This window comes from Onychostoma macrolepis, chromosome 04, assembly GCF_012432095.1.
Source record: "Onychostoma macrolepis isolate SWU-2019 chromosome 04, ASM1243209v1, whole genome shotgun sequence".
NCBI classification, from domain to species: Eukaryota; Metazoa; Chordata; class Actinopteri; order Cypriniformes; family Cyprinidae; genus Onychostoma; species Onychostoma macrolepis.
Window position 1 is genome coordinate 11771132 of NC_081158.1, and position 26254 is coordinate 11797385.

Sequence of the window (26254 nt, forward strand, 5' to 3'; positions counted from 1 at the left end):
GCACCACATATGTGCAAAACGGACATTTCAGTGTGCCTTGTTCTCTGAAAAAAGGAATTCTGCATTACACCTACACTATGAATTAAATCAGAAATCAATCTGTTCCACTCAGAAATTGTAAAGATGCTTTTAGACAAACCTTCACTGTAACAAGCTCAGTAGTAATAAAGTATGCAGTGAACACTATGTATGTGTTGTATTGATGTGTGTTCATGTAAATTTACCCACTGCTTACATACTTTGCTTTTTTACCAAATTGCTTTTAGTCCATTTACTAACGAGAAAAGAGTACTTTGTGCACTCACAGTACTACTGACACAAGTGGCCTTAAGACAGGAAATAAAACTTTGAGTGAGAAGCACAGACAGATGTAAAAAGTACTCAAAAAATAAATAAAGTGAAAGTACAGACACTATGTTTACTAAATTAAAAGTACAAGTATCTGGCCAAAAACGTACTTGAGTAAATGTAAAAAAAAGTACAAATTAAAATTTTACTCAAGTATTAAAAAACTAGAAGTAATCAAGCAAAAGGAAAAAAAAGAAAAGAAAGGAGATTCTTGTAACACTTTAGAATAGTGGTCCGTTGTTAAATAACTATACAGGAAGTAATAGGTAGTATTACATAAACACTGAACTTAATGCTATTAACCAATATGGAAGCACGATTAACGAAGCAGTAAGTAATAGCAAATTTAGGACAAAAGTAGTTCCTTTTTATGTATTCAGTAATTCCTAAATAAAAATATCCGCATTGAAAACTACTTGCAAACTATGACCAATTAATAAAGAATAACCAATTAATTACTAATAAAGTAATAAATAAAAACATAAAGCATAAAGTACAGATATAAAAGCTGTAACCTATATATATTTGTTCAAAAACTGATTGATTCATGGAATGAAACACCGTGTCGCTATGCACTGCTATATAAAACTAATAGCACATTTGTGACCCTGGACCACAAAACCAGTCTTAAGTCGCTGGGGTATATTTGTAGCAATAGCCAAAAATACATTGTATGGGTCAAAATTATTGATTTTTCTCAGGTATTAAGTAAAGATCATGTTCCATGAAGATATTTTGTAAATTTCTTACCGTAAATGTATCAAAACTTCATTTTTGATTCGTAATATGCATTGCTAAGAACTTCATTTGGACAACTTTAAAGGCGATTTTCTCAATATTTTGATTTATTTGCACCCTCAGATTCCAGATTTTCAAATAGTTGTATCTCGACCAAATATGATCGGATCCTAACAAACCATACATCAACGGAAAGCTTATTTCCGGCTTTCAGATGATGTATTAATCTCAATTTCGAAAAATTGACACTTAAGACTGGTTTTGTTGTCCAGGGTCACATTTGTGCTCGCGGCCTCACGCACATGTGCTGATATACAGAAAAGTACATTGCTTGTGCAGTGAATATAAAAATGTAAAAACTGATACATGGGTATTTTTTGTTTCATTGCTGGAGTTATAAGGGCATTCTAACTGTATTCTAATAGGCTTCATAGCGCAGTGAATGCTTTTGGACTCTCAAGAATGTTTTTTTTTTTTTTAAGAAAAATGGTGAAATTGCTTCTGCTTGTGCACAGCTTGTTACAGTTCAATGTAGTTTGGTAAACACACATCAAATCATGAGGGTGAGTAAATTATATCATTTTCATTTTTCAGTGAACTATCAGTTAGCTATCCCTTTAACAATAACAAAAAGGAACAGACTGAAATGCATAACAGCATAAAGTACAGACAGGCGCGGATTGGCCATTGAGAGCACTGGGACGTTTCCTGGTGGCCTGGCGGCTGATTTGACCCTAAATCGATAATAAATCATAAATCAGTTAGTCTTGACTGGCAGCGCCGCACTTAACGTTTGTTCCTTGCCTCCGTCAAACGGTTTTGAACAGAGTTGATCACTCGAGGAAGGAGAAACAGTTAAATGTAGCGAAATTACAAACCTGTTCAGGGCTTCAAGTGCAGGTCAGTTTCATCTGTAATACACTACTGTAGTATTAATCTGCTAGCACCAATTAGACTGTCAGTAGCACCCGATTATTATTATCATCAGTCAGAATACTGTGCTAAAGGACATCATTATCGATTGGAAAGTTACATTAAATCCATGTGAATATCTTCCTGCTAAATTTATTATTGTATAGAAAGGGAGGGAGCTAGAGCAAACAGCAACACAAAAATATCAGTCAGCCCAAAAATACAATAGTGTGTTCACTGTTCAGTATTAGGATTTTCAGTGTACTAATGTAGGCATTTAGGCACTTTAGAAAATTTGTTTTAATATATTTGTATGAATTATAGGTTTGTTAAATCTTGGGTATTTAATTAAAATATCTTAAACAGGATCTTTACTTAATATCCTAATGATTTTGGGCATAAAAGACAAATTGATAATTTTGACCCATACAATTTCCACAGCCCTGACTAAAGACCTTTTTATGTGATGGTCATACATATAGGCTAATAGGGTTGTCCATGTTTCAGAATTTGTTGTGGGTGTATGGGATGGCCTGGATGAGTGTGAGATTTCCCGGCCTGAAATTTTGTCCCAGTCCGCCCCTGCACTGAACTGCAGTTTTATTGTATCTGTACTTCATTATACTGCAAATCTCCAGTTGTATTTCACTGTACTGCAGTTATACTATTTTGTACTGCCGTTTTACTGCAGTTATTTTTTGTAGTTACCCCTACTCTATTTCCCTGTATAATTCCTTCCTCTCGCCGCTTCACTCCAGTCCAGCGGGTGGCGCTAAAACACATTCGTTTGTTTGTCAAACACCATTAAACCTCAGAGGAAGAAGTTCAGTTTCACCGCGCTCCTGTTGTTTTGTTGTGATGCTGTTTTAATACAAACGGTTAGAAATGTTGTTTCTGTAGATATCAAAATACAGTTTTTGAATCAGGTCAGTAATAACTGTAATATTCTCATCCTCACAGTCGTGACTAAGTGTTGAAGCAGGAATATCTGGAGGAGTATCAGCTGAACTGAGATCTGCTGTGAAGATGGTGTTTGTTAAAGAGGAGAGTGAGGAGAACATGATTGAACCAGAACCCTGCAGAATAAAACAAGAGGAACCAGAACCCTGCAGAATAAAACATGAGGAACCAGAAACATGGAGAATAAAACACGAGGAACCAGAAACCTGCAGAATAAAACACGAGGAACCAGAAACCTGCAGAATAAAACACGAGGAACCAGAAACATGGAGAATAAAACAGGAGGAACAAGGAGGTTGGTGTTTATTCTTCATTCGTCTTTAATGACTGTTTGTGTTACATCCATAGATCCTTTATGTAAAAAAAAGACCTTAACTATCATTAAAATGTCTTAAATCCATGTTTCAAAGTTCTTATGGAAATGTGACTGAACTGACACTGATGATATTTAATTATTACTTTAATTAGACTTTATTTTTGCTTTTTGGAAATATAAAACTGTGTTGAACTCCGCGTGTGTGAGACTGAATTTGTTTTTAACGCTAGTAGAAGTCACATTTGAAGTAAAATCGCTATAGGACGGTGGTTATTTTAAATCATGTGAATGTCTCAGTAGAGCATTATTTGCTTGTTCATTACATTTCACAGCAAGTCAGTAACAGTTTTGCAGCAGGCTTTGCAATCGGACTTTTACTGTAAGATATGTGACACTGGAGCACAAAAGCAGTCATAAGTAGCACAGGTAGCCTATATTTGTAGCAATAGCCAAAAAAAACATTGTATGGATCAAAATGATCAATTTGTATTTTATGCCAAAAATCATTAGGATATTAAGTAAAGATCCAGCTTAATTTTTGATTAGTAATATGCTGTGCTAAGAACTTCATTTGGACAACTTTAACCCTTAAATGCATGAATGTTTCGCCAATCATTATTACATGTCTTTAGTGACCCAGACCTATATATCCAGCACGGATGGATCTCTAACTGCTGCAATAGCTCAGAACTCTCTTGATATTTGATAATTGCAGAAGAATAAAATAAAGCATATTTCATTACCTTTTGAAACTGAAAAGGGTTAAATTTGAGCAGATTTTACCATCGCTATCATCGTCGGAGTGCACTTCCACAGTACATTCAGCTAGGGATGGGCATTTTCCAAAATCTTTGCATTCGAATATTTGGGCTCATAAAAAAACGAATATTCGTTTATTTAAAGGATTACTCCACCCACTTACCCCCATGTTGTTCCAAACCCGTAAAACCTTCGTTCGTCCTCTCTGTGTCAGCGTAGCGCCATTTTGGAGAGCATCCGAAGGACGCAAAGTGCGTACGCTATTCTCTGTCATCAGTAACGCATTGATACGCTGTTTCCGTTCAAATCAAATCGTAAATAAACGTACAATACGTATCCATGCTAGGGATGCAACGATACCATTTTTTTCCGATCCGATCCAATCCAGAAAATTCTGAGTATCAGCCAATTCCGATCCGAGCAAGAAAAAAATAAAACATTTCATACGGCCCTAAACATGTCATTTTTGTTACACTTTTAATAAATTAATGTTAAATTGTATAAGTCTCATGATTTTAATTAATTAGGCATGCTTTTTGATTAATAAAATTTTATTTGACCATTAAAATGGAAAAAAACGGAATTCAGAAAAATGTATAAGGAAAAAACAGAATTTGGGAAAAAATACAACGAAAAATGAAAAGATTTCATAGGGCCCTAGAAAAGTACAAGCCAGTAATGCCTGTGAAGTAATATGTTAGCGTAGCACACAATCTTATACAGCTAGTCAGCTAACTATATTCTGTAGCATCTGCGTTAAGTTGCTAAAACTATCTATTGGATCTAATGTAATTATTTCCCACATCCAAGTTCCAGGTTATAATATGCAAAAGTCTGAACATTAATCTCTTAATTTTACAAAAAGTAGTGAAACTTACCCAAAATAAAGCCTTAAACATCTATAAAACGCACATTTAAGTGGCTCCTCTTTTGGTGAAAGTTTTTAGACCGCTTTCAAAATGGCCGCCAGACAGTGTGAACACACGGATACTCATATCTCAGTGTACAATGATCTGATTGACTTGAAATTACAGGAGGTATATAGTAACAAACATATCAATCGGTTAAGACATCAAGTAGGATAATAAATAATTTTTTCTTTTTTTAAAATCTGATCTCAAAAATGGAAGTGTGCTTAATAGGTACGTTTACCCTACACATTTACACACCTCGGGTCTCTAGCGACCCTATACACTTTTTACAAAAAATGAATCAGAAGACAGGCATTCTTTTATATTTTACCGTTTTTTTTTTTTTTTTTCTTGTTCTATTGTTTATAATGAATAGATTGAGGAATACTAAGAAAGTTGTTGTCTAACTTAAAAAAAAGAAGGAGGGAGAGGGTGGAGAATAATGTACCGGGTCGCTAAAGATCCGAGGTATTCGTTTAAAGGTTAAAGGTGATTTTCTCAATATTTAGATTTTTTTGCACCCTCAGACTCCAGATTCCAAATAGCTGTATCTCGGTCAAATATTGTCCGATCCTAACAATCCATACACCAATGGAAAGCTACATTATGCATACATCACAATTTAAGAAAGAAAAAAAATTACCCTTATGACTGGTTTTATGCTCCAGGGTTACATATACCTGACAGCATTGTCACAACATGGAAGTAAACTTGTTTATTCTAATGTCTGATCAGTAATCAGTGACTTCTGATGTGCAATTATTCAAGTTCAGTCAGGTTTTATTTGTCTCAGAAGTGTTCAATGTTTCGTGTGTGTGTAAATCAAGCCAGTGACCAATCTAAACATTGTTTCTCCTAATAGCATGAATATAATCTGTTATTTAAATGGTTAAATTACAGAAAGCGATCAAAGAACAAACCCTGTTTGCTGGAGCTGTCAATGTGTAGTGTTTCTTTACAAAATGACATCGCCATCTACAGGCCTGGCAGCATAATGCAGTGTTTTTAGACTGTTTTCGTTTGTACACAAATATTTTATCCTTTTATTTTTCAAACGTACCAATTGATTTTCATCTTTATAATGTTTTCATTTCAGGCCTGATGAAAATGAAAGAAGAAAGACAAGATCTGAATGAGGTGGAGGAGAAATATCAGGATCAGAAAGATCATAATGTCAATGGAGAAAAATCAGTGAGTTGCAGCATTAAAAAAACTGAAGTCAAAAGGCCTTTCAGCTGCTCTCAGTGCGGAAGGTCTTTCACATGTAACAAAAATCTTAAGGATCACATGTTAATTCATGCTGGGATAAAGTCTTTCAGCTGCTCTGAGTGTGGAAAGAGTTTTACACAGAAAGGACAACTTCAAAATCATTTGGTAACTCACACTTCAGAAAAGCCTTTCAGCTGCTCTCAGTGTGGTAATTGTTTTACACATAAATCAAACCTTAAGAGGCACATGTTAATTCATACTGGGATAAAGTCTTTCAGCTGCTCTGAGTGTGGAAAGAGCTTTACATATAAAGTTTGCCTTGAGAAGCACATGTTAATTCATACTGGAATAAAGCCTTACAGCTGCTCTCAGTGTGCAAAGAGTTTCACAAGTAAAGGATACCTTAAGTCTCACATGTTAATTCATACTGGGAAAAAGCCTTTCACCTGTGCTCAGTGTGGAAAGAGTTTCATTTGTAAAGGAATCCTGAGGGATCACATGTTAATTCATACTGGGATAAAGTCTTACAGCTGCTCTCAGTGTGGAAAGAGTTTTGCACACAAATCAAACCTTAAGAGGCACATGTTAATTCATACTGGAAAAAAGCCTTTCAGCTGCTCTCAGTGTGGAAAGACTTGTACACAGAAAGGACAACTTAAGATTCATTTGGTAACTCACACTTCAGAAAAACCTTTCAGCTGCTCTCAATGTGCAAAGAGTTTCAAACACAAAGGACAACTTAAGATTCATTTGGTAATTCACACTTCAGAAAATCCTTTCTCCTGCTCTCAGTGTGGAAAGAGTTTTGCACATAAATCAAACCTTAAGAGGCACATGTTAATTCATACTGGGTAAAAGCTTTTCAGCTGCTCTCAGTTTGAAAAGACTTTTACACAGAAATGACACCGCAAGGTTCATTTGGTAACTCACTCTTCATAAAAGCCTTTCACCTTAAAGAGTTAAAGTAAACGGGTGTCATCTACTGGGTCACCTCAAGGATGTGTCCTCTCTCCTTTATTATTTATCTTGTACACAAATAACTGTAAGAGTAGTTACAGAAATAAGCATATTATAACATTTGCTGATGATTCTGTAATTGTTAGCTTAATGAGTTAGGAGGACTCCATGCAGGGTCCTATGGTTGATGATTTTATTACGTGGTGTCAGAATGCTTTCTTAAAACTTAATGTTTCTAAAACCAAGGAGATGACTATTGATTTTAACTCTAGGAGGAAATCTATTCAGTATAAGCAAACAAGCATTAATGGAGTAGGTATTGAGAGTGTTGAACAGTACAAGTATTTGGGTACTGTTTTGGATAACAAATTGTCCTTTTCTCCCAATACTGAGGTTTTGTGTAAGAGAGGGCAGCAAAGATTGTATTGCTTGCGGAAACTAAGGTCATTTAATGTGGACAAAACATTGATGTGCATGTTCTACAGATCTTATATTGAATCACTGTTATCTTTTTCACTGTTGTGCTTGTTTAATTCTCTAAATGTGAAGAACAAGAATTGTCTCAAGAGAATTGTAATCAAGGGAATTAAAATAACGGAGGAAGCAGATTACTATGGCCCAGTTATATCACATGGCGCTTTTCCACTGCGAGGTACGGCACGCCTCGTTACAGCTCTGTTTGTGTTTCCACTTTAGTACCGCTTTAGAGTGGGCGGGATTATACATACAGGTGCTGGTCATATAATTAGAATATCATCAAAAAGTTTATTTATTTCACTAATTCCATTCAAAAAAGTGAAACTTGTTTATTATATTCATTCATTACACACAGACTGATATATTTCAAATGTTTATTTCTTTTAATTTTGATGATTAGAGCTTACAGCTCATGAAAGTCAAAAATCAGTATCTCAAAATATTAGAATATTACTTAAGACCAATACAAAGAAAGGATTTTTAGAAATCTTGGCCAACTGAAAAGTATGAGCATGTACAGCACTCAGTACTTAGTTGGGGCTCCTTTTGCCTGAATTACTGCAGCAATGCGGCGTGGCATGGAGTCGATCAGTCTGTGGCACTGCTCAGGTGTTATGAGAGCCCAGGTTGCTCTGATAGTGGCCTTCAGCTCATCTGCATTGTTGGGTCTGGTGTCTCTCATCTTCCTCTTGACAAGGTCAGGCGAGTTTGCTGGCCAATCAAGCACAGTAACACTATGGTCATTGAACCAGCTTTTGGTACCTTTGGCAGTGTGGGCAGGTGCCAAGTCCTGCTGGAAAATGAAATCAGCATCTCCATAAAGCTTGTCAACAGAAGGAAGCATGAAGTGCTCTAAAATTTCCTGGTAGATGGCTGCGTTGACTGTGGACATCAGAAAACACAGTGGACCAACACCAGCAGATGACATGGCAGCCCAAATCATCACTGACTGTGGAAACTTCACACTGGACTTCAAGCAACATGGATTCTGTGCCTCTCCACTCTTCCTTCAGACTCAGGGACCTTGATTTCCAAATGAAATGTAATTTACTTTCATCTGAAAAGAGGACTTTGGACCACTGAGCAACAGTCCAGTTCTTTTTCTCCACAGCCCAGTTAAGATGCTTCTGACATTGTCTCTGGTTCAGAAGTGGCTTGGTAGCCCTTTTCCTGAAGGCGTCTGAGCGTGGTGACTCTCGATGCACTGACTCCAGCTTCAGTTCTCTCCTTGTGAAGCTCTCCCAAGTGTTTGAATCGGCTTTGCTTGACTGTATTCTCAAGCTTGCGGTCATCCCTGTTGCTTGTGCACCTTTTCCTACCCAAATTCTTCCTTCCAGTCAACTTTGCATTTAATATGCTTTGATACAGCACTCTGTAAACAGCCACACCTTTCAGTAATGACCTTCTGTGACTTACCCTCTTTGTGGAGGGTGTCAATGTTCGTCTTCTGGATCATTGCCAAGTCAGCAGTCTTCCCCATTATTGTGGTTTCAAAGAACAAGAGATACCCAGAATTTATACTGTAGGGATGGTCATTTATTCAAACTCAAATGTAAATATTCTAATATTTTGAGATACTGATTTTTGACTTTCATGAGCTGTAAGCTCTAATCATCAAAATTAAAAGAAATAAACATTTGAAATATAACTGTCTGTGTAATGAATGAATATAATATACAAGTTTAACTTTTTGAATGGAATTAGATAAATAAATCAACTTTTTGATGATATTCTAATTATATGACCAGCACCTGTATGTGATTTTGGTTGCGCCGCCTCTACTGCCGTGACATCACCGTAAATGCGACACAAACAAACTCACAACAAAAACTTTCATTCTGCGTCGCCCCATCAAGCACTCGCTGGATCCACTCCTCACCCATCCACGAGAGGAATGTCTGGACTTCATCAATAGACATAGTTTGGTTGTTTAAAAAAAAAAAAGGTGCATTCGTTCAAACAAAAGTTACATTCGATCCTTCGCTGGCTGTGCTGATTTAAATCTAGCGGGTCTGGTGTCTGATGCAAGTACGATAGTTATGATTCTCTCTGGCCAATCAGTGATCAGCAGGGTTTACACGTCAGGTTTTGGTAACGGTACGGCTCCTTGGAACCTCAGCCAAGGTGGTACTAAAAAAGTACCAGGTACTATACCCAGTGGAAAACCTCCCAAAAGTGAGCCGTACTGAACTGTACTGTGCCATACCATGCAGTGGAAAAGCGCCAATAGACAGGTTTTAGGTAAAGCCCAGAGCATTTTGTTTGATGATTCTCGATTCTATGTATCATGAGTTTGTCCTTCTCCCTTTTGGCATTCGTTATAGAACCCTATTAGTAAAACAAATTGGTTTAGATATTCATTTATCCCCTCATCTGTTAAGTTTTTAAACTTAAGGTAAGAACTTTTAGGAAGGAAATAGATTGATTTTTTTTTTTTTTTTTGTATTGTGTTTTGTGAAATGCTTGTGTGCTGCAACTAAATTGCCTTTGGGAAATGAATAAAGATGAACTGATCTGAACCTGCTCTTAGTGTGGAAAGTCTTTTGCGCGTATAGGATACCTTGAGACTCGCATGATAAAGGGGTCATCGGATGCCGATTTGTCCACAAGTTGATATGGGTCTTAAGTTATTTAGGGTCTTAATAAGAAGTCTATAACATGCTTTGGTTAAAATTTCTCAATTGTAGTGTAAAACAACCCCATTTTTACCCTGTCAAAAACAGCTCTGGTCACAGCGAGCCATTTCGGTGCATGTTTCTTTAAATGCTAATGAGCTGTGTTCACCCCGCCTCTCGCTTCAATGGGGCGACAATCCACTCTCATGAGACTGTAAACTTTAGCCGCCAAACTCACTAACTAGCACATTATTAGGACAGGCGATTTGCAAAGATTCATAAAAACTTTTTCTGTTTTCTTAATTTCTTCTGTTGGTGAAGCTGGATCACAAATGATTTGCGCGAGCATAGACACATTTAGGTAGATTGGGGGCACATTCCCTTCTAAAACAATCAAGCCACTATGTTTTCAACAGCTCAGATACCAGGAGTAAATGACGACTGCTGTGTTAATATTTACATTCAATTCAAGTTTATTTGTATAGCACTTTTCATGATACCAATCGTTGCAAATCAGCTTTATAGAAAATATTACGTTTCAACATTTTATTTAGACGTAGGTCATTAGTGGTGACTATGGCAGAAATGTTGTTCAGTAAGAATCATGCAGTTAGTTACAGATTACATGTAATCAAACAGACCGTGAACATGTAACTGCAATGATTATATGTTGTGATTTAAACTCTGCAATTGGGATGAAACTTAGGGATGCTCCAATCGATCGACTGGAGATCGGTATCGGCCAATAATCACATTTTATGACTCGATCGGTACTCACTACATTTGGTTGATCTCACGAACCAATCGCAATTTGATAACGTCAACGCATGAGGACATAAAAGATTTGGTGCCGCAGTCATGTCATCGCCGGTGTGAAAATGTTATGACCTTTTGAGAAACACTGAAATTCTCTATTTGTCGTGTATGTTTTGCATGATGATATGATGAATGAATGGTTCATTTTTAACAGCAGATTCAGTGACGTTACAGCTGATCTGCGCATCACTGCATGCGTCTGCGGCTCGTACGGCTCCACGGGCACCAGAGCTGATCACGCTCAAATGAAATGTCTGCCTGATGAAAAAATTTATTTTAAAACAATGTAGTTAATATTTGCATCACTTATGATTTATTTTATCCACCCGCAAATAATCAGAAGCATTTTTTTATCCGCAACGCCTGTGGATATAACAGTGATCAAACAACTCCGTTCTGTTCTTTCAGTAGTTTAAATGTTTCTATTTCTTTTTTCCTCTTCAGTCTTATATTGGACCTTATGAGTTACATCAGACTTCTCCATGTTGAAGTTTACATTTTTCTATTTATTTTGTCCTCTCTTAACATTGGACAATGTTAAATTAAACCTGATGAGTTGCATCAAACTACTCCAATTAGTTATTTTAGGAGTTTAAATGTTTTGTTTGTTTTTTGTGTCCTGCTCAGACTTGTATTGGACAATGTTCCCAGCTAGCTGGAGACACAGCCAAAAAAGGTAAAATGCCAATGTATGAAATGTATTGAACACGCCTAGAGAAAATCTGTATAAAAAGGCTGGACGGACACAGATTTGATAGAATTCACTGCAGGGTCTTCTCGGCTTTATTGTCTCTGATGATAATAAAGTCCCTCTTCTGGCATCAAAACCCCAAGACTTCAAGAGTGATTCTTCATAGAAAAAGCGGGAACCACCACAGTTCCTTCAGAGGTTGGAGCTAGGAATCTGATTTATGACGTTGTCCTGTTTTCTTGGGGCCTCTTCTGGAATTTCTGCTCCTCATGTTTTGATTGAATCTTAAATTTGTCTGACTCGTTCTGATCCTACAATTCTCTCAGCCATATCAGGAGAACGTTATAAGAACATCACTGAGGCCTGAGATTGTGTAATGTTTTTTATAAACCGTTCTTGAAATGTGAAGTAATAACAAAGCTGGAACATTTGACCTGCAACATTTTGAGGATGTTTTAAGGATATTGTTGAGGTAGTATATTATATAATGTGCTCAATAAAACATTGCCACAATGTTTCAAGATAACAAATAACATTCTCTCAGACACATTGGGAATACGTTATAAGAACGTCATTGAGACCAGAGGTGATGGAATATTTTTATAAAATGTTCTTGCAATGTGACGTATTAACAAAGATAGAAAATGTTTAACCCCTTCAGACCTGATTTTTTTCTGCTGAGCAGAAAACCCAGCCTGTACTCTAACCAACTGTTGACCACAGCTAGCTCAAAAGGATGTGTAATCATTCTCAGGGTCCACTTTCTTGACTATAAAATAAATCAATTGTGAAGTCATAGCTTAGCTATGAAATGCTTATAGGTATTTTGTTTCTTTGCATGAACTAACTGGCTAATATCTCTTGACTCCTGATGTCCATTGGGATGGACATTAAACTTTGAAAAAATCCTATAACTTAATGAAATATTTTCAAAATAACTTGAAATATTAACACTTGAAATTGTTAAAATTATGCTGATAGAAAATGTATTAGGCTAGCATGAACATAAATTAACATTTTTTATGAAAAAGGCACTTACTCCTCCTCTCTTGAGCTTCAGAGCCATGCTTGTCTTGTCTGATGTCTGAAGCTCTCTCAGATCAAGTCAAAAGTAATTTCTCCATTGTGATTGGATAATCAGGAACCAATCAGTAATAAGCATTATCCAAACAATGAAATCAGAGATTTTTTATTGGTTTAGACCCAGAAATATGTAATGTCCATTCCAATGGACGCCAGGTCTGAAGGGGTTAACTGCATCATTTTAGGATGTTTTGAGGATGTTGTTTAGGTAACAGATTACACAATACTCTTAATAAAATGTTGGCATAATATTGCATAATAACAAATGAAGAACATTTTCTGAGCCACATTATGAAAATATTATAAGAGCATAATTGACAAAGCAGATGACCAAATGTTTTTTATAAAATGTCCTCACAATGTGATGCTTTGTTACATCGCTTTGGATAAAAGCGTCTGCTAAATGATTAAATTTAAATGAGTAAAAAAGGATCTCTGACATTTATATGCTTTTCAGTAAAACAGCTTTGTGTAGGATGTGTCTGGTGTTAAGAAGTTATTTTATACATAAAGTTAATTGTGTCAACAAAAAAAAATGGAATCCTGAAAATGTGTTTTTCAATTAAAAAAAGCAGCTAATTAATCATACGGAGGCAGTAAATAAAGTGTATTTAAAGAAAAATGATTAGGCTATTGAGTTGACAAGACTATTTTGATGATTGAAGACAAAGACACATGGTTCAATCTGCATGGGTACTTTTATTTAGTGGATTTTACTTGTCCTTTTAATAGTCTTTCTTAAGTAATCTTGCGTTTTTAATAGACTAAGATAGATTCATGACTTCAGGTGAAAATAACATTAACAACTTTAGTGTTAACAACACCAATAATTATTTGTGCATTTCTATCTACATTGATAGCTTTTGGACAACCAAGCAGGGAACGTTCCCTGAACTTTGGTTAACATTCTGTACAAGTTTGGTTAATGGTTGCAATCAAACATTTGAATGAAATGTTTAAAGAATGTTTTAAGGATATTTTTATTTTAAATATAATTTCTATAATGTTAAGTATAAACAAAGATATCACTTTTTTTTTACTGAAACATTTTATGGATGTTTTAGAAAGTTTTTAAGGAACATTGTACAATATACTTAATAAAACATTGGCACAATGTTTCATGATAACAAACGAAGAACATAATCTCACCCACATTATAAAACCATTATAAGGATATCATTGATGTCTGACACACCAGAATGTTTTTTGTAAAACGTTTTAATAATGTGATGTGTTAACAAAGCTTTAACATTTTAACTACATCATTTTAAGAATGTTTTGAGGATGTTATTTATAGGTAAATTATATAACATTCTTAATAAAATGTTAGCATAATATTTCTTAATAACTAATGAAGAACATTCTCTCATCAACATTAGGAAAACGTTGTAAGGATATCATTGCGATCTGAGATGAATGAATGTTTTTATATAACATTCTCATAATGTGATGTGTTAACAAAGCTATAACATTTTAACTGCATCATTTCGAGGATGTTGTTGAAGTAACAGATTATGTTCTCAATAAACATTGGCACAATATTGCATTATAACAAAGGAAGAACGTTCTCTCTGCCACATAGATAACCATTATAATGAGATCATTGAGGCCTGAGATGACAGAAGCATGTACTTTCTGTGGAGCCCCGAAAACTTGGTTCCCCAAAAATCATCACATTCAACATTCAATGTGATGTCACTGTGACGGCCCAAACAGATTCAATGACTGCTGAAAAAAAAACTTTAGGCTATGAGATGAGCCTGTGGCAGGTTGACTCTTGAGGGAACTCCACTTGTATAAAGAATGACAGTAGTTTTGGGAGTCCATCTTCCTGAAGCGTCCCTTTAGCTCATTGTTAGCAGCTTACACCATGACTCACTCGCCGCATTTTTGTTTTCTGACTTGATTTAAAGTGCTGGTCCCTCAAGAGTCACCTCTCTGTTAATAAAACCTTTAAATAATCTTTATAAATGTTATGACCTGTCACAGCTTGTGATTCTTATAAATGGGAGACGGGAATGGTTTCCACTGTTGAAGAAAATTCATTTTTATGCTTATTTTCCATGTTTATGAGAACATGTAAACCTTTTTTAGGTCTGGCTGTGCGAGAAAGGAATGGGTTTGGGGCCTTTTGCTGTTTATGACCTGAAGGGTCATTTAGGCCCTAAAACCATGAGAAACAGGGGCTGAGGGTTTAATAAACCAGAGTGTTTCTTTCCTTCTCCCATTTGGTGGAAAAGTACAGCTGTCTCAACATGTGATCTTTTGACCTTGAGTGCCTTGAAGAGGGTATAAAGGCAGATGACTGCCCTCCCCTTTTGTCGCACTCTGCAGAAACCTGTGTCTGTATGACTGTTGACCTTCTTTGCAAAGAATAAAACCTTTTATTAACTAAGAGTGAGTTTGTCTCTTATGCTGATGAGAGTCAGTTAAAATTGCCCCGACACCACCTATACTTACACTTAGAAATTTAAGTTTGAGCTGCTGCCTTAATTTTAAGTAAAACTTATTTTGTACCTGTCATTTGACCTAAATTATATAATAATGACTTCAGATGAGTTGAATTTCGCATACAGTATCTCACAGAAGTGAGTACATCCCTCACATTTTAAAAAATATTTTATTATATCTTTTCATGTGACAACACTGAAGAAATGACACTTTGCTACAATGTAAAGTAGTGAGTGTACAGCTTGTATAACAGTGTAAATTTGCTGTCCCCTCAAAATAACTCAACACAGCCATTAATGTCTAAACCGCTGGCCACAAAAGTGAGTACACCCCTAAGTGAAAATGTCCAAATTGGGCCCATTTTCTCTCCCCGGTGTCATGTGACTCATTAGTGTTACAAGGTCTCAGGTGTGAATGGGGAGCAGGTGTGTTAAATTTGGTGTTTAAAAGGATAGGTTCCACTCAGAACAGGCCTCACCATGGTCGACCAAAGAATTTGAGTCCATGTACTCAATGTTATATCCAGAGGTTGTGTTTTGGAAATAGACGTGTGAGTGCTGCCAGCATTGCTGCAGAGGTTGAAGGGGTGGGGGGTCAGCCTGTCAGTGCTCAGACCATACGTATGGCGTTATTTTTTTGTCAAAAGTTATGAGCGTGTAAGACATGTTCACGAGCACATTATGTTATTTCACACGTGCAAAAATGAACCTTCAGCTGGCATGATAAAAGTACTCGCGCACAAATTCAACAACCGAGAGGTGTACAGGTAGCTGCGCGCGAGCGCCTGGCATACTCTCATAGGTTAACTCTGCTTGTACAGTGGAATCCTGCTTGCGCGCAGCGGGCTTCTGCTCGCGGAGTGCTGTTTTGCTGGCGCAGTGGATTTCTGCTCGCTCAGCTGATTTCTGCTCCCTCGAGTCTACATGACTTTTGACAATTTGGGGGCGGAACCAAGGGAGGGCACTGACTCTCTTATGATTGGTCAACTTTCATCGTAATCACACCCACAGGGACATCCTTGTACCTTGATTGACAGCTCTCATTACAGGAAGCACGGAGTTGGGTTAAGTTACCACCGAAGAAGAGTGGGAATGAATTAGAATGATTTGCGAACGATGAAGCCTACGTTTTGTTAAGTAAGTTAACATTAACGTTACATATTTTTGAGCAACAAGTAACGTAACTAGCTAGCCTATTCGTTCTGTAGCTAACGCCTTAGCCAACACTTTGTGATGCTGATCGCCCGACACTCATTTTAAAACTTTTAATCTTTAAAAACTGCATCTTAGACAACTAACGTTAGGCTAACTGAATCATAACATAATTGTTTTCACATGTAAAAGTGCTATTCTTATTGACGCTGATTTAATGCATTTGATTTTGCAGACTAACATCCAATGCAGTAAAATACTGTTTTGAATGTTGGGTAACTAAGCCACATGTTCACATTGTCCCTTATTGTATTTTTGTGTGGATCCAGCTCATCTTGCCGTTTATAGATGTAAGAAAAAATGGCGGACGCAAAAGAGGAGGTGAACTATTTTCTAAAATGTTTATTACGTTAAAGTAGTTCATTTGTGGTGGTGTTTGTTTCAGTTACATTTCTTTATTTCTCCCCATTCCTCTAGGACGATTTGCGCAATATGGCCCTCAATTTGGTGGCCAGGCTGAGTGCTACATTGAATAATCCAACACCAAACAGTATGTATCATGAGTAACTATCTTTACTAGGTTGCGTTGCCATCTCTAGACAACATGTGTGGTTTTGATTACATTATGTTGCTTTCCCTGTATACATATAACAATATATAAATACTGTTTGTGGAACAACTTATTGCATTCGTCATGGAAGTGTTGCTGTCATCATCATACAGCTCACCTATTCATTTAGCCTATAACACAACAGAAGTTACATGATGTCAGTGAATTAATTATGTTGAATGAACAATGAAGTTCAGGGACAGTACAATGCACAGTCAAGCTCAGCCAGGGTATCCAGGCAGGACACATCCCAGGAACCACAAGAGCACAATGCGGTGCAAAAGTTCAAAAGAATATGGCCAGGTTTGGATGTTGTTCAAAGGATGCATCTCAGCTGTTTCAACAACAGCCCTCTTCAGTTCCTCACACAGTTATTTGACTGCTGATTCAAATTAATTTGAATTTCATCTACTCCTCTTTCTACAGGTGTTTCCCTGGACTATTTAAAGATAAGCAGAAGTGTAGGCCTCCTTCGCGATTGTCTAAAAAAAGGTCAGGCACCAAAACAACGCCAATCCAATTCTTTCTTCTGGACAGCCCAACAGAGAGAACCCCCAAACCTTCTGATGAGCTAATGCTTTTACAAGCTGGGTTAGGAAGAAGGACTGTAAATGTTCCAGAGGATGCTTGCCATAATGAGGTATGTGGTATGACACTTAATGAAGTAAGAACTGAAATTTGCACAAAATATTATTAACCTATACTAAAACAGCATATCCAGTGAAAACAGTAGCCCCAATCTTAGCCACCAAAACCATATAATTTATTTTTGGAATGCTGCCAATAACTCTAATGAACAGATTTGTCTTGAGCTCATTGATTTGATAAATATTTGCTAATCTTACTCACACACTTTAAATTCATAGATTACACACATTCTTTCTGAGACGTATCCAAAGATGTCAGAACTGGAGGGTGCCTGGATGCTGCACAAAGCCATGGGTAAAAAGCAAGAGATTGAAGTTGACTTTTTTTCTCCAAGCAAAGGAAATTTATTGAATCTTTTTGTTTGTTATAAAGTTGTCATGTTTGAAAAGTATGATCCTTCCAACAAGAGGCAGAAAATAAATATTTGTTTAATATTTGAACTTAAACAGGAGGATCAGGTCAACGGAAACTCAACTTGTTGACACCTGAAGAGGAAGGATACACAGGGGCCAGCCTTGTAAAGAGCTGGGGAGGCAAGGGCTGTCTCTACATTATGCCCATCCAGAACACACTGGACATTTCTCCCCTACCCTTCACAGCTCTGGAGTTCCAGGCCATGCCGAAAGCCCAGTGTGTGTCATGCCAGGAGTATGTGCCTCTGCAGCTCCTCGGTCTCCATGTCAATACATGTATCCAGTCTAAAGTCAAGGTTGAGGTATGGCTTGCTGATTTGAAACTATAACATTGATGTTCTTTCTCCTTATTTGATATACAGGTTGGTCATTGTGTCATTTCTTAAATTTCACAGCAACTATTGGATGGTGGGACCATGTTAGCAGTGTCCCTGTCAGCTTAACCCAAAATTGCTTCTGGCACTGTTGTTTATAGCTATTGTTTTTTTGTAAGTCATCAAGTCTTGATATTTAATTTTATAGACCCACTGTGATGATGACATTATCAACTTGGATGACGAAGTGGTAAGCTATCAATACAAATGAAGAGATCATACATAGCATTTCATATTATTGAGCCATACATTTATGATTTTATTTCAAATATATTTGATGTGAATGACCCAGAAATGTTTTACAGGCATCTGGTGATGTGCAGCCATCACATTTGGAGAGTAAGGTGAGCAAATTGCTTCTGTTTCTTCTTAAGATTTAGGTTTTAAGAATTAACCAGTGAAATGTTTTACATGATCTGTTCTCATCAAAGAGCATGTTTACATCTGACCTCTGAAAGAGTACATCTGCATTTTTAATGGATATTTAACACTGTTATTTTTTATTTTCATAGGTTGCTTGTCCATTGTGCAGTCAACTATTTACAAAAGACGACATCTATGTGCATGCAAGTGTCTGCGGGGAGAGGTAAAAGCTTTTCTAAGTTTCTTCTTAGTATCTTACAAAGTTTGATGCATTTTGTATCCACTTGCTTAAAATGCTCAATCCCACTGTAGAGTCCCCTCATCGTCCCCCCTTTTATTAAAGAATTTGGACAGATGATGGATTAAGGTTACCTGTTTATGGAATTTTTTGTTATTGTTGATCTTTTCAGCAACACAAATGAGGGAGATGCAGATATTAGTGAGGACACCAATGAGCACTTCGGCAGGTATGCTGTAGAATAATTTTTAATGGGATTGGATAATGATGCTTGCCTTGGTCTGTAGCACTGAATTCTCAACAATATTGTTTTGATATTGTTGTGTAGCGTATCAGACATCCTGATGTCACTTGAAAAGAAAGTTGACACATCCCGGTCATTCAACATCAATGTGACAAGAGAGGACCTGTTTCAAAGGGGGCTGAAACAGTGGGCCAGACAAAAACAGGCCTCCCCAAAGAATCTCCTCAGTGTCTCCTTCATTGGAGAAAATGGAATAGACGCTCTTCGTAAAGAGTTCCTTACCGGTATGTGTGCCCCACCAAGGTCAACACACATGATGAAAAGCACATTTAAGAGATTATCAATGTGAATAATATCTTATACATATCTAATACATTTTTTGAAGGAGATGGGGAAAGGGGCAAAAACCCTAAATACAGTATCTGTGACTACCAGGACAACAGTTTCAAGTATGTGCCACAGTCTGTCATATAAAATATATGACTTTGTATTGTTTAATTAGGTAGTAAAAGTCCACTGCCATTTTGTTCAAAATAGCTTTTGTCTTTGTCACAAAAGGACTTGTGGGGAGATTTTTGCCACAAGTTTGGTGCAGGGGGGTCCTGCACCAAACTTCCTTACAAGATGGTGCTACCATTTCTTGTGCCATGGGGAGATGGACAAGGATGTTGGTGTACTTGAAGTCACTGATCAGGATATTAAAAATCTGATGACAGAGGTATTTAAACAGTGTAATGCATACATTTTTTCAAGTCAGACATATAAAGTTATCAGACAATGTTTGTCTCTTTTTGCAAATATCAAGGTTGTGTCTCTACTTTCAGGTGGAAAATGCAGAAGGTGGAGAAAGGCTGATAGACTTATCAGATGCGATTGTGGCATGTGGCTACACTGGGCCAATAAATGTTGACCAAAAAAAGGCCATCACAGAGTAAGTTAACATAAACATAACACATAAATATTTGTCACCAAATGCTTTAGTGTTAACAATTTAACTCTGAATCAATACAGTATTATTTTCGGTTACACTTTATTTTAAGGTGTCCTTGTTACAGTGTAATTATACATTTAAGTACAGAGTAATATTAAGTAACTACATGTACTTACTATAGGAATAGGGTAGGATTAGGATTTGGTTGAGGGTTAGTTGCATGTAATTATGCGTCATTTACTGTTATTACTACAGTAAGTACATGTAACACATGTAACAAGGACACCATAAAATAAAGTGTTACCTTATTTTCTTACTGTTTATTAGTGCCATCGCTTTGCATGCACTGGTGAGGCTGATCCCGATCTTGAACCAGCTGCGTGAGGGATTGAGGCTCTACGGATTAGATGAGGTGTTAGCACAGCACACCCAGATGTGCCAGCAGCTCTTTGTCCCCGGCCACTTACAGGAAGTCAGTAACTTTGTGAATGAACAATTATTTTATTAGAACAGCCACTGTTAGAGACACTGATGACTTGCTCTTATGGCATATTCTGCATTTTTACTTTAAGCTGCCTTCAAATGTGTGTTCAAAGAGCTAAACGCTACAGGCCAAAACATAAAATGAATCTTTAATTTAAATCTGCAATCCTTACTGTTTTACCGTGTTTAAGCATTTGATTTGCTTCCTTATTTTAGGTGAATGTAGACTTCCTTCTGCTTGCGCTATCTCCTGATTTCAGTGAGGAAGGGTCTATGAGACGGCAGCGAGAGATGGAAGGTCAAAGTCACGTGGCAGCTGTGCACGGAACAAATGGTGGGGGGAAGCGCCTGTCAGTCCGGAGCTTCATTCAGTGGGTCACAGGTCAGGCACATGTTCCACTGATCGAATCCAAGAGAGAGGCATTCAAGATAACTGTTAATTTTGATCATGACTGCGACTCCCGCTATGGGGCACATAGCCTTTGTTACCCCATTGTCAATGCTTGTGCTGTTGCCATTACATTTCCTACACGCCACTTAGCCACCTCCCAAGAGTTTGAAAACAACCTAACCGAGGCAATCTGTGGTGGTTACGAGTTCAGCGGACACTAAAGTAGCATTTTAAGGTCCTTGTTACTTGTTTTAGTTACTTGGTAACTTTGTTACCCTTTTTGTGCTTTGTTTCTATTTTCTACTGTGAACAAACAAGTGTACAACAAAGTTGTTCTATTGTTAAAAAGAATAAATCTAAAGATTTAACTGTGGTTGTTGTATATTTTATTTATATCACTTTCTGATCACAAAAACAAACATTAAACACCTGACAAAGCCTGAAGCACATATTCATGACATAGGAGGTAAAGGTCTCTAGTGTCAGTGTCTCCATTTTCTTCAATCAGCACCTGAAGCTCTACTAGCTGCTGTTCATTCAGTGGACACTCAAATTCAGGGACTACTATCACACCATCCACATCTTCTCCATAGTCAGCTGCAACATCCCAGTCCATGTCCGGCTCGTCAATATCCTGACAGTCGAACAAGACAGAAAAATACCGCTATCATTAGTCATCCCATGTTTACAGCATCTAATGTAATCTGTTCATCCCAATTGTTTGGCTTTTCAACATTAGCTGAAGATAAACATTTAGGGTTTGTATAACTATGCAACAAATTGATTTGATCAGGTGCTTAAATATTCGTATTGGTGTTAAACAGTACAAGTGTACCTAATGAAGAGGTTACTGAGTGCATATGAACTGTATTACCAACATTTGCATCAATTGTGATTGTTTCACCAGCTGAAGATGTGTTACACTGCTTAGAGCCTGGTGGGCCATTTCAAGGTTACATTAACAGCTTATTTTGGATATAAAATTTACTGTAGCAACTTAGTTGTTTTAAAAGGGAAAAAAAAGAACCTCAAGATTCTCTGGCTGGTCAATCGGTCGAAGCATCATTCCTGAGTGCCAAATCTGCTCAGGAGTTTTATTCCCTTCTGTTCTCAGTGGGTGGTTGTTCCAACCTTCCACAAAAGCCTCCAGGTCTGCCTTCAGTTTAGGAAGGAATGTCAGGTGGACTGTCAAAAGATCTTCTATAAAGGGACAGGGTAGGAGTATGTTACTTTTCACAGGTGAGCTTTGAAAACATAACATTAATCATTGAAATGCCTTTCGTAAATACATCTCATTGATTTATGTTTTTTCCCCCAGTATTTAACCATTTCTAAAATTCCACAATGATTTACAATGATATATGACTAGCCATTAATGTTTATTAAAGTGCTCCAGACATCTGTTAACCAATCCAATTGTGTTGAAATTGACCAATTATAAGGACGCCTGCGCCTTCCTTGTTTTCCACCTCAAGTCATGATTATTATTATACCAGGCAAGTTTTTAAGAACAGTTACTTATTTACAATAACGGCCTGGCAGGGGACAAAGACCTCCTGTATGGAATGGGTACTAGGATTAAATAAAATCAACAACAGAAGATGAAGGACAACAACAAACCTTACAAACCATGCACAAATCAAATAATAATAGAACACAGACACAGGAAACATTTAACTGACCAAGACGTACAACAATTTACAGAAAGTAGATGATAAATAGCACAATATGATGAGACAAACCCTTACCTCTGGAGGACACATCAAGAAGGTGATCCATCTCTAGGCTGTGGAGTGCGTTGTAATATTTTGATATCACACATGTTATGACATCCCGCCACAAACGTTCAATCCTACGGATTTAGAAATTATTATTTTAACAATCAAGGACATGATAAAATGTTAGTATGTTATGCTTTTACACACAATAGACCTCTTTATTAGCTTGGTAAAAGCATCCAAAATACAAAAAAGAAAAACCTTTGATTATGGACGCTTTTTCCTGACATGAAGCTTCCTCGATCAGTTCCACGGACAGTGAACATATATCGGGCTATTTCAACATTCTCCACCCCTGATCACCTCTCACCCTGAAGTGCACACACAGATGACCAGTGTGTTAAAATCTGTCAGTGATGTACAATACACAGAAATAAAGTGCTACATTGTGTCAGAATAAACGTGTTCAGCGTGGAGGGGTAAGGCTATGACTGGGAGAGTATAAGGAAGTAGAGTGTTGTGAGGAAACATTTAAAATTATAATCCTTGAGAACCCTGAGTTTACAGTAAATTCTTTCTTAAAATATAACATCCATCATGTTTGTGTCTGTACCTTGAAGCCTGTAAAAACTCACCTTGAGGGTATTCCATGCCTCTCAGTAGCTTTTTTGAAGGCAGTGAATGCGGTTGATGCACGATTGTTTGTTGCTGCATTCAAGCACATCACCTGTGTTATGAGACATTTTCATAAATGTACATTTACTATTTGTCAATATCTTACATGTACAATTGGATTACACTCTGGTCCCTTCATGCCTCAGGCAATCTGATATTTTAACACACCTTAATGACTCTTACTACCATGCGGCACCCTATATAATAACTTTTTCTCCCACGTCAACAGGGTAGTATTTCAGCCATCTGAATGCAACATGTAATTATTTGGTGTACATCATAACAAATTTGCTTACACAGAAGGCCAACACATGAAAAGACCCAATGAAATGAAATCTTACCTTCCTGGAGTAGCCGTCCACTGCACCAAAAAGTACAATGTTGTACCTGATGGGAACAAAATAAAGACCTACATTACCAGTTTCAACCTGGATTTTTATTGTAGAAATGTCATGGCAACATACATATGCTTTGAGATCTATCAGTGTCTGCATCATTATATTTAACAAAATAAATAAATAATGAATAATCTGTACTGTACAGTACTGACCTGATAAGTTTGTGGTTAGTGTCGACATGCCACAGTGAAAGGGGCCCCCTGACAGAGTAAGTTCTTCGCACAATGCAGCCCAATCCAGTCAGTCTAGAAAGAATCCCAAGCGAGTCCACTCGATGCATTGATGCAGTAACTCTCCTCCACTGGACGTGGATTCCCATGGACTTTAGCCTCCCTTTGACCATCCGATAGCCTGCTGTGGGCATTTCATTTTTGATGCGTTGGACTGCATTATCAAGCTCCTGCTCAGTAGCATTGCTGTAGTTCTGTCTGGCAGAGAGACCAAACTCCCTCATCCGTCTGTTGACTGTACTGGCTGAAACACACAGTAACTTTGCGATGCAGTCCACAGACAGATTTATCTCCAAAAGCTCAACAAGTCTCTCCTTCTCTAAGTTGTACCTGGGACGCCCCATCTCTCCAGCTACAGTTTCAACAGTACTGCTGGTAACTTCAGCATTTTCAATGTGGTCCATGACCAGATGGAGGAAATCTCTTAAGGCCTGTACAATATCTGGGGGGACATTTACATGCCTTGACAGTGCTTCCCAGAGGTACAGCTCCTGCCGACATGCAAACTGTAAGAAGTCCAAGTCAAGAGGCGTTCTTGAAAGCGCTGTATGTTATAGTAACATACATGGTCACTAGTTCAACTAAAACACTTGCCATGAAAAGTTTGGGAACCACTGGCCATACTTTACGTTTTGTTTTACACATGCAGCACTGACTAAAACGCTAGTTTGCTGAGAGACACCTAACGTTAGCCCCTGCTGAGTTTGCTAGCTCGCTAGCCTAAAACTTGCTAGTTAAGGTTGATTAGCTTTTGTCAGCTACTTACATGTTCCAAACAAATTTCAGATTAAATTGCTACATTGTCAAACACACAGCCCCCATCATATATCAATATCACTTACGCCTACATCTTCAGGTGTCGCCGCCATTCCGTCCACTGTGCAGTGATTTAACTATGATCTGCGCAGCATTTTATACGTGCAGAGACATTTTATGTATATTAGAAAACTCATTCTAATTCATTCCCACTCTTCTTCGGTGGTAACTTAACCCAACTCCGTGCTTCCTGTAATGAGAGCTGTCAATCAAGGTACAAGGATGTCCCTGTGGGTGTGATTACAATGAAAGTTGACCAATCATAAGAGAGTCAGTGCCCTCCCTTGGTTCCGCCCCCAAATTGTCAAAAGTCATGTAGACTCGAGGGAGCAGAAATCAGCTGAGCGAGCAGAAATCCACTGCGCGAGCAAAACAGCACTCTGCGAGCAGAAGCCCGCTGCGCGCAAGCAGGATTCCACTGTACAAGCAGAGTTAACCTATGAGAGTATGCCAGGCGCTCGCGCGCAGCTACCTGTACACCTCTCGGTTGTTGAATTTGTGCGCGAGTACTTTTATCATGCCAGCTGAAGGTTCATTTTTGCGCGTGTGAAATAACATAATGTGCTCGTGAACATGTCTTACACGCTCATAACTTTTGACTAAAAAAATAACGCCATACATACGCCGCACACTGCATCAAATTGGTCTGCATGACTGTCATCCCAGAAGGAAGCCTCTTCTAAAGATGATGCACAAGAAAGCCCGCAAACAGTTTGCTGAAGACAAGCAGACTATGGACATGTCCATAGAAGCATGTCGTGTGGTCTGATGAGACCAAGATAAACTTATTTGGTTCAGATGGTGTCAAGTGTGTGTGGCGGCAACCAGGTGAGGAGTACAAAGACAACTGTGTCTTGCCTACAGTCAAGCATGGTGGTGGGAGTGTCATGGTCTGGGGCTGCATGAGTGCCGGCGGCACTGGGGAGCTACAGTTCATTGAGGAAACCATGAATGCCAACATGTACTGTGACATACTGAAGCAGAGACTGGGCCGCTGGGCAGTTTTCCAACATGATAGCGACCCCAAACACACCTCCAAGACAACCACTGCCTTGCTAAAGAAGCTGAGGGTAAAGGTGATGGACTGGCCAAGCATGTCTCCAGACCTGAACCCTATTGAGCATCTGCGGGGCATCCTCAAACGGAAGGTGGAGGAACGCAAGGTCTCTAATATCCACCAGCTCCGTGATGTCGTCATGGAGGAGTGGAAGAGGACTCCAGTGGCAACCTGTGAAGCTCTGGTGAACTCCATGCCCAGGAGGGTTAAGGCAGTGCTGGAAAATAATGGTGGCCACACAACAACTTTTTTCCCTCTCTTTTCAAATCTC

General features: G+C 37.9%; 3 protein-coding genes across 6 annotated transcripts; 2 read left to right on the forward strand and 1 right to left on the reverse strand.

Annotated features, from left to right (window-relative positions):
• The first annotated feature begins 3065 nt into the window (after window positions 1-3065).
• LOC131539376 (G2/M phase-specific E3 ubiquitin-protein ligase-like) lies at window positions 3066-21365 on the forward strand. 4 transcript variants are annotated; one of them, XM_058773934.1, is made up of 17 exons: window positions 3066-3253; window positions 6041-6135; window positions 16724-16775; window positions 16872-16944; window positions 17431-17644; window positions 17871-17946; window positions 18102-18367; window positions 18588-18629; window positions 18745-18783; window positions 18952-19025; window positions 19213-19269; window positions 19369-19568; window positions 19670-19733; window positions 19843-20002; window positions 20109-20215; window positions 20543-20687; window positions 20915-21365. In XM_058773934.1, exons 5-17 carry the CDS (start codon window positions 17579-17581, stop codon window positions 21308-21310), a joined length of 1692 nt encoding a protein of 563 aa, XP_058629917.1. In that variant the 5' UTR covers window positions 3066-3253; window positions 6041-6135; window positions 16724-16775; window positions 16872-16944; window positions 17431-17578; the 3' UTR covers window positions 21311-21365. The 4 variants fall into 4 exon arrangements, with proteins under 4 accessions (XP_058629917.1, XP_058629916.1, XP_058629918.1 ...); XM_058773933.1 differs by having other exon boundaries at window positions 16724-16944; XM_058773935.1 differs by having other exon boundaries at window positions 16872-17644.
• Window positions 6052-7008, forward strand: LOC131538492 (gastrula zinc finger protein XlCGF8.2DB-like). The gene has a single exon (XM_058772365.1). It carries the CDS (start codon window positions 6052-6054, stop codon window positions 7006-7008), a length of 957 nt encoding a protein of 318 aa, XP_058628348.1.
• A 102-nt stretch (window positions 21366-21467) lies between the features above and the next one.
• On the reverse strand, window positions 21468-24514 carry LOC131539443 (uncharacterized). The gene is made up of 7 exons (XM_058774059.1): window positions 24033-24514; window positions 23824-23869; window positions 23443-23534; window positions 23069-23178; window positions 22838-22941; window positions 22117-22289; window positions 21468-21723 (listed from the first exon to the last, which is right to left on the reverse strand). Exons 1-4 carry the CDS (start codon window positions 24512-24514, stop codon window positions 23142-23144), a joined length of 657 nt encoding a protein of 218 aa, XP_058630042.1. The 3' UTR covers window positions 21468-21723; window positions 22117-22289; window positions 22838-22941; window positions 23069-23141.
• Window positions 24515-26254: the final 1740 nt, after the last annotated feature.

Excerpts from the sequence above, each read along its gene's own strand:
- LOC131539443 (XM_058774059.1), bottom strand. The coding sequence starts at position 24,514 with ATGGACCACATTGAAAATGCTGAAGTTACCAGCAGTACTGTTGAAACT. Across the intron at positions 23,535-23,823 it reads TGGACGGCTACTCCAGGAAG|GTGATGTGCTTGAATGCAGC; the intron begins GTAAGATTTCAT and ends CTCATAACACAG. Across the intron at positions 23,179-23,442 it reads AGGCATGGAATACCCTCAAG|GGTGAGAGGTGATCAGGGGT; the intron begins GTGAGTTTTTAC and ends TGTGCACTTCAG.
- LOC131539376 (XM_058773933.1), top strand. The coding sequence starts at position 17,579 with ATGCTTTTACAAGCTGGGTTAGGAAGAAGGACTGTAAATGTTCCAGAG. Across the intron at positions 19,026-19,212 it reads GCAAGTGTCTGCGGGGAGAG|CAACACAAATGAGGGAGATG; the intron begins GTAAAAGCTTTT and ends TGATCTTTTCAG. Across the intron at positions 20,688-20,914 it reads TCCCCGGCCACTTACAGGAA|GTGAATGTAGACTTCCTTCT; the intron begins GTCAGTAACTTT and ends TCCTTATTTTAG.
- LOC131538492 (XM_058772365.1), top strand. The coding sequence starts at position 6,052 with ATGAAAGAAGAAAGACAAGATCTGAATGAGGTGGAGGAGAAATATCAG.